Here is a 2,673-nt window from a genome sequence, read left to right on the forward strand (position 1 = left end):
CCCCAGGACATGCGTGAGGCCCTGGGCAAGCTGCAGCTTAACGACGCCGCTCTGCGGTACGAGCCCGAGGTCAACAACGCCATGGGCTTCGGCTTCAGATGCGGCTTCCTGGGGCTGCTGCACATGGAGATCGTGCAGGTGGGCAGCTGCGCGGCAGCTTCTGGGGCCGACGCGGCGTGCCCGACAGGCGACGGCCGTGATCGGGCGCGAGGGAGAGCTAAGCGCGGGTGGCCCGGGCCGCGAAGGCGCACCGTGTGTAGAAGCTGGGCTGATCGCCCCGCGCTAGAGGCTCCCTCCCGCCTGCTGGTGTCTGCTTGACTCTTGGCCAACCCGGAATCCCCCCAGCTTCCGCCCGCCGTGAAGCACAAGGCTTGTCTAGCGGCCGCACGCCCTGCGTGCGTCGGGGTCTCCCCATCAGCATCCCCCCGCCCCGCCGCCGCCCCGCCGCCCGCAGGAGCGGCTCGAGCGCGAGTACGATCTTGACCTGGTCACCACCGCGCCCACCGTGGTCTACCGCGCCCACTGCACCGACGGCACGGAGAAGGTCGTCAACTCGCCAGGTGGGCCCGCCGGGCCGGGCGTTTGACCCGGCAGCTGGGCTGCTGACGGCCGGGTTTGGACTTGGTTTGCAGCGCAGATGCTCGGTTCAGGCTTGGGGCTGAGCGGCTGTCGTTGGCTTGCACACAGACACGCACGCACACACACTTTTTGCTGACCCCGTTCCCCAACACACACGCACGCGCGCACACACACACACACACACATGCACACGCACACACACACACACTTTGTGCTGACCCTGGCCCCCCAACACGCACACACACACACATCACACGCACACGCACACGCCGCTCCCCCCACCCCCAGGTGACCTCCCCGAGGCCACCAAGCGCACCGGCATCAGCGAGCCCTTCTGCCGCCTGGAGATGGTCACCCCCAAGGAGTTTGTGGGGCCCCTCATGGACCTGGCCACGGGGCGGAGGGGCGAGTTCGTGGAGATGAAGTACCTCACGGGTGCGCGCCGCGTTTGACCTGAGTTTGACCGGGGTTTGACCGGAGATTGACTTGATGTTGACCTGAGTTTGCTTGAAGTTTGGCCGGCAGGGCTGCCGTGGGGACGCAGCCTAAGGCCCTAGCTCATGTCTGGGATTTCCAACATACACCCACACCACTCCCCGCTCAAACGTACTCTTTTCAATCTCGTGTACCCAAAACCCCACCCTACCGTCCTTTGTGTGCGCACACATCACCCCGCCCCGCAGACAGCCGCACGACCCTGGTGTTCAACATCCCCCTGGCCGAGGTGGTGACCGACTACTTTGACCAGCTCAAGAGCCGGTCAAAGGGCTATGCGTCCATGGAGTACAAGGTCGGTCAACAAAACAGCAGATGGGGTTTGGGTGCGGGGTCTTCTGAAGGGGTGCCTGTGAAGGTCGCGGTGTTGTTGATTTCCTCTGATTTTTATACAGGAATGAGAGCACGCTCAGATGGCCCCCAGCACACCTGACCAAGTTGTCCTCCTGTATCTGTGTTTGTTGCCACCTCCGTTCCAAGCTTTTTCCGTTCGCACCCAACATGTCTCGCCTGCCCCCGTTCACGCCCGCAACTTTGACCACCAGCTGACCGGCTACCAGAAGAGTGACCTCGTGCTGCTCGAGGTGAGGGGGGCCTGCTGGGGCGCCTGGCACCGCCAGGGCCGCACCCGAAGCATCTCATGCCGGGCATTAGGTAACCACACCCCACCCCACCCCCCCCCGTGCTGCTAAACCTGCCCCCGCCCGGCGCACGGCTTGCCGGTCTGTGAGACGAGGTTGCGTTCGCGGGCACTGCAAACGCTCAGCGGTGGCCCAGCAGCCACGGCGTCGCATCGCACGCACGGTGGGCGACACATACTTGCCTGGCTCATCACCAGACTGAACTAACCCTGTCGTTACACTCACTACCACCTGAACCTATTGCAGTTGAAGATCAATGGGGAGCCGGCGGAGCCTCTGTCGGTCATTGTGCACAAGGATTCGGCATACAGGACCGGCAAGGTACGAGGGCACGCGCGCGCTCTCGCGTGCTTGTGTGTGTGTGTGTGTGTGTGTGTGTGTGTGTGTGTGTGTGTGTGTGTGTGTGTGTGCGCGCGCGCGCGCGTGTGCGTGAATCGCAAGCGCCTGCGGATGGGCACGCACATGTGTGACGCATGTCTTACCGTCCGCCGGCGCGCTGCATGCTCTTCAGCCCACAGACGCCCGCCACGCAAAGTTGGCTCGCGGACGCGTGTTCATGCAAGCACCCTCCACCTCCCTCCCTGGCACCTTCCCCTTTGCGCACTCACAGCCCACCCACTCACCCCACACTGATTTACCCCTTACTCGCCCCTTACTCAGGCCCTGTGCCTGAAGCTGAAGGAGCTCATTCCGCGGCAGATGTTCAAGGTCCCCATCCAGGCCTACATCGGGGGCAAGATCATCGCAAGCGAGCAGATCGCGCCCTACCGCAAGGACGTGCTCGCCAAGTGCTAGTAGGTCGCCACTTGTGTTGTGCAGCGGTTTCTGTTTCCTGGGTCAGCGCATTTCCCGTGGACACGTATGTCGTACTGCAACGCTTTCTGTGGCAGATCTCGGATGGCACGCGTACCACCACCCACCTACTGCTTGAGTCAACATGTGCAGCGTCGTCCCCGCC

The 2,673-nt window shown here is 63.4% G+C and overlaps 1 protein-coding gene across 1 annotated transcript; it reads left to right on the plus strand.

The window, feature by feature from the left end:
• Positions 1–9: 9 nt before the first annotated feature.
• MNEG_16046 (GTP-binding protein LepA) lies at positions 10–2,510 on the plus strand (the record flags this gene model as incomplete). Its single annotated transcript, XM_014035483.1, has 7 exons — positions 10–138; positions 455–560; positions 868–1,014; positions 1,263–1,369; positions 1,620–1,658; positions 1,962–2,036; positions 2,376–2,510. The coding sequence occupies 7 exons, from the start codon at positions 10–12 to the stop codon at positions 2,508–2,510; spliced, it is 738 nt and encodes a 245-aa protein (XP_013890937.1).
• Between the last annotated feature and the right edge of the window lie 163 nt (positions 2,511–2,673).

This window comes from Monoraphidium neglectum, assembly GCF_000611645.1.
Source record: "Monoraphidium neglectum strain SAG 48.87 unplaced genomic scaffold scaffold05924, whole genome shotgun sequence".
In the NCBI taxonomy this organism is placed as follows: Eukaryota; Viridiplantae; Chlorophyta; class Chlorophyceae; order Sphaeropleales; family Selenastraceae; genus Monoraphidium; species Monoraphidium neglectum.